Source organism: Etheostoma spectabile, chromosome 1, assembly GCF_008692095.1.
Source record: "Etheostoma spectabile isolate EspeVRDwgs_2016 chromosome 1, UIUC_Espe_1.0, whole genome shotgun sequence".
In the NCBI taxonomy this organism is placed as follows: Eukaryota; Metazoa; Chordata; class Actinopteri; order Perciformes; family Percidae; genus Etheostoma; species Etheostoma spectabile.
In genome coordinates, this window is record NC_045733.1 from 30,455,276 (window position 1) to 30,458,613 (window position 3,338).

The window sequence follows — 3,338 nt, forward strand, 5'->3', positions numbered from 1 at the left end:
CTGTAGGTGTACAGTCTCTCTGTCTTTCTGCAGGTTTACAGTCTGTCTGTCTGTCCCCGGCAGCTGGGACACTACCTGCGCTGTCTGTGTGTCCAGCTGCTGCTGTGGTGTTATTATTATGAGTGTGAGCATCAGGGTCAGTGTGCAGGATATTCTCCGCTCTCCTCTTCGTCAGGCGTGTGGTTGGGCGACTTCTCTTAATGCGTCTGCGCGGGTTTCTGCGCCGTTCTTCCTCCTCTTCCTCCTGCTTGTCCTCCATCTCCTCTCCCTTCTCTTGAATGATCCCTATGTCGGTAACTACAGTCTCTGCGTCTTTGTTGTGCGTTACCTGGTTATCTGTCCAAGAACAAAATGCAGTGTAAAATGCTGAGTTGATTGAAAGATAAATATGTGCAAGAATTTTAATAAATGAATAATCACTGAAGCTGTTCAGAAATACCAAACATGCTCTGCTTCCAGCTTCTCTTATAAACTTCATTCTTTTATATAATTGGAGAAAAACAAGCTATGTAAGGATAACCTTGGAATTTGTAATGGACATTTTTTGACTATTTTTTGGTCATTTTGTTGCAGTCATTTTGTTGCAATTCGGTAAGTTAGCGTTACAGTAACATAGAACTTCATGTACATGAGGTTTTACACACTGTTGGGCTCAAGTACTTTGTACTGTACCAATATCATTTCTGCAGTTCTATTCAAAGGGCCGTGCAATTAATCAAATTTTAATAGTGATTTTTGGCTTCTATCGTAACAAAATGTAATCGAGTAAAATGATTATTTTGCAAGTAAACTCTTATTTTAACTCTTGTGTTCAACGGGAAAAGTATTAAGGATAGTTTCACAGTTCACGGTGTTTTCACTGTTGATTTGTTTCACTGTTTTTAAAATAACAAAATGGTAATCTTTCCAAAAGTCAATGAGTAATCGTGTTTAAAAAATCGTGATTGCAACATTGACCAAAATAATTGGGATTATGATTTTTCCCATAATCAAACAGCCCTAATTCAAAGCATTCAGATGCATTGTTCACAACGTTCAACTTCCCGGATGCATGATTCTGCATTGCCGACGGAAATTTTGCTGGATTTCACTCTTCTCTGCCGGATGTCCGCTACCTTCCTGTTTCATTGTGTTGGCGTTCTAACCTCCAGTGGATTTCTGAGGACTATGGTTACCTGGTCCTCAGATCTCTGCAGGGTAAATCCAGACAGCTAGCTAGACTATCTGTCCAATCTGAGGACTATGGTTACCTGGTCCTCAGGTCTCTGCAGGGTAAATCCAGACAGCTAACTAGACTATCTGTCCAATCTGAGGACTATGGTTACCTGGTCCTCAGGTCTCTGCAGGGTAAATCCAGACAGCTAGCTAGACTATCTGTCCAATCTGAGTTCTCTGTTGCACGACTAAAACAACTTTTGAACGTACACGTTTCCCCAAACAAGTTGATTCCCAAGGCTTTTATCCAGAGGCACCATTGCTCCATCTCAGCGCTATTGGAAAGTTTTTCTCACCCAAGTGCGCTTCACCGGGTGGAACATACGCTGCGGGCTACGCTCGTGATTCTTGGGAGAATTGGCGAGCGGTCTGCTTGGATGTTCTGAACGTGGGAGCTGTAGAAGATTGTTTAATTGGAATTCTGCTGGGAGGTTTTTTTTAGGGGACTTGAATCTTCCTGAATCATCGTGAAATTGGTGGGCAGCAGCCACTAAATTTGCCTCAATGCTGTCTGGGAATAAAAAAGGGTTTGAATGTATTGGACGAGGAGCTGAAGGTTTTACATCAGAGGGCTGATCAGACCGGTGAACTGTCTCATAACACCTCGACCGGGCTGTGGAAGCGCAGAGATGGATGGATGCCATCGGGGCTCAGTCAGTGGACCTGCTTTGTGCAACCACCGGACTGACATGAAGATAGGGAACTGTCAAAACATACATGATTGGATGCACGGATACGCTGAGGATGAGAGAATTTGATGGACACAGATTCGGACAAACCACACCGAATCGACCTAAATTGGATTAAACTAACTGTCCTTTTTGCCCCCCCCCACCCCTTCACCCGTTGTGGGAAACAACCTCAGCTGGCCTCTCCTCCTGTGCTGTCTTTTTTCCCAAGGACAAGGCAAACTGAACTGAACTCTCTGTAACAACAACACAGACAGTCTGCCGCCTCACACCTTATCACACACACACCCACACACATACTCACATACACACCCCGTCCCTACCCCCCCTCCAAATGACTGCCTCTGGGACCTTCTTTTTGTGTTTCTTCACCCGCCACCCCAGTCACCTCAAATAATCCCTTCATGTAACCACATGTACTGTGTGTTGTCCTGTGCATCATTGTATTACTTTGTGTTTATGTATTCTTTTTTTCTCCTTCATATGCTGTATCGGATGCTGGTAACTTTAATTTCCTGCGGAGTCATCCAAAGGGATTAATAAGCTAAGTCTAGTCTAAGTCTATCTGGAGCTTAGCGCAGCTGAAGACAATTGTAATTGTTTAACGAAATGCCAATAAACCGAGCATGTTTGTCTCCCATCCCAGAATGCTGTGTGGACTAGCCAAACCCTCCTCTGCAGCTCTGTCGAGGAAGGTCTGATGAAGCGAGACTACTACGGTACTGACCTGGAGATATTCATATCACCCTATACAATACCTTAATATTGCACAAAAGTGCAGTACACATGACATCTGACATCCCTGACATCTATACATATGTACCTACGTATATTACATGGATGACATATTTACTTCAAAAAGTAACATCTGGTTGTATTTTTTCTTCAGTGAAAACTTATACTTGTTTTATTTGATTGCTTTTGTAATCTTTCATTATGTGTTATCATTTTAAAGCTTTTTTTCTCATTAGTATGCTTCTTGTCTTTATTACATCTTTCCTTCTCCCTCGGAACTGACTAATATTTGCTACCATAACAATGTAGGACTGCAAGGCCCAATTGTTCTATCTTATTAACTTGCATTAGTATTCATAATTGTGGAACTGCAGCATGATTTATACGCTCAATCTGTTTAAACAAGCACTGCAAAGGAGCAACGTTTAATAAGATATCCACAGTGGAGCCCAGTCTGTTGCTGCTGGTAAAGGTCCTCATTAATGTCCCATCCATCACAGCACATAAATGCTGCTATGGATTAGCAGCCGGGAGCATATCTCATATTTCAAATGTGCTTTAATGATTTAGTTTTCCTCCAGCCTTTATCCTCCTGTTGAGCTGATCAGAGAGGTTTGTCTTCACCAAGCTCTCAAATGAAGCTAACAGATGTTTGTGATGTTAAATCATGATGGAGTGAAATTCTGCTTTTGATGTCCG

At 42.4% G+C, this 3,338-nt stretch overlaps 1 protein-coding gene across 1 annotated transcript in view; it reads right to left on the reverse strand.

Moving 5' to 3' along the window:
• LOC116687239 (uncharacterized) overlaps positions 1-3,338 on the reverse strand; it is a gene marked incomplete at its 3' end in the record, with an annotated part of 16,369 nt that continues 13,031 nt past the window's right edge. The window contains 1 exon segment of the mRNA XM_032512440.1: positions 1-336. Within this exon segment, the coding sequence (XP_032368331.1) occupies positions 1-336 (336 nt within the window).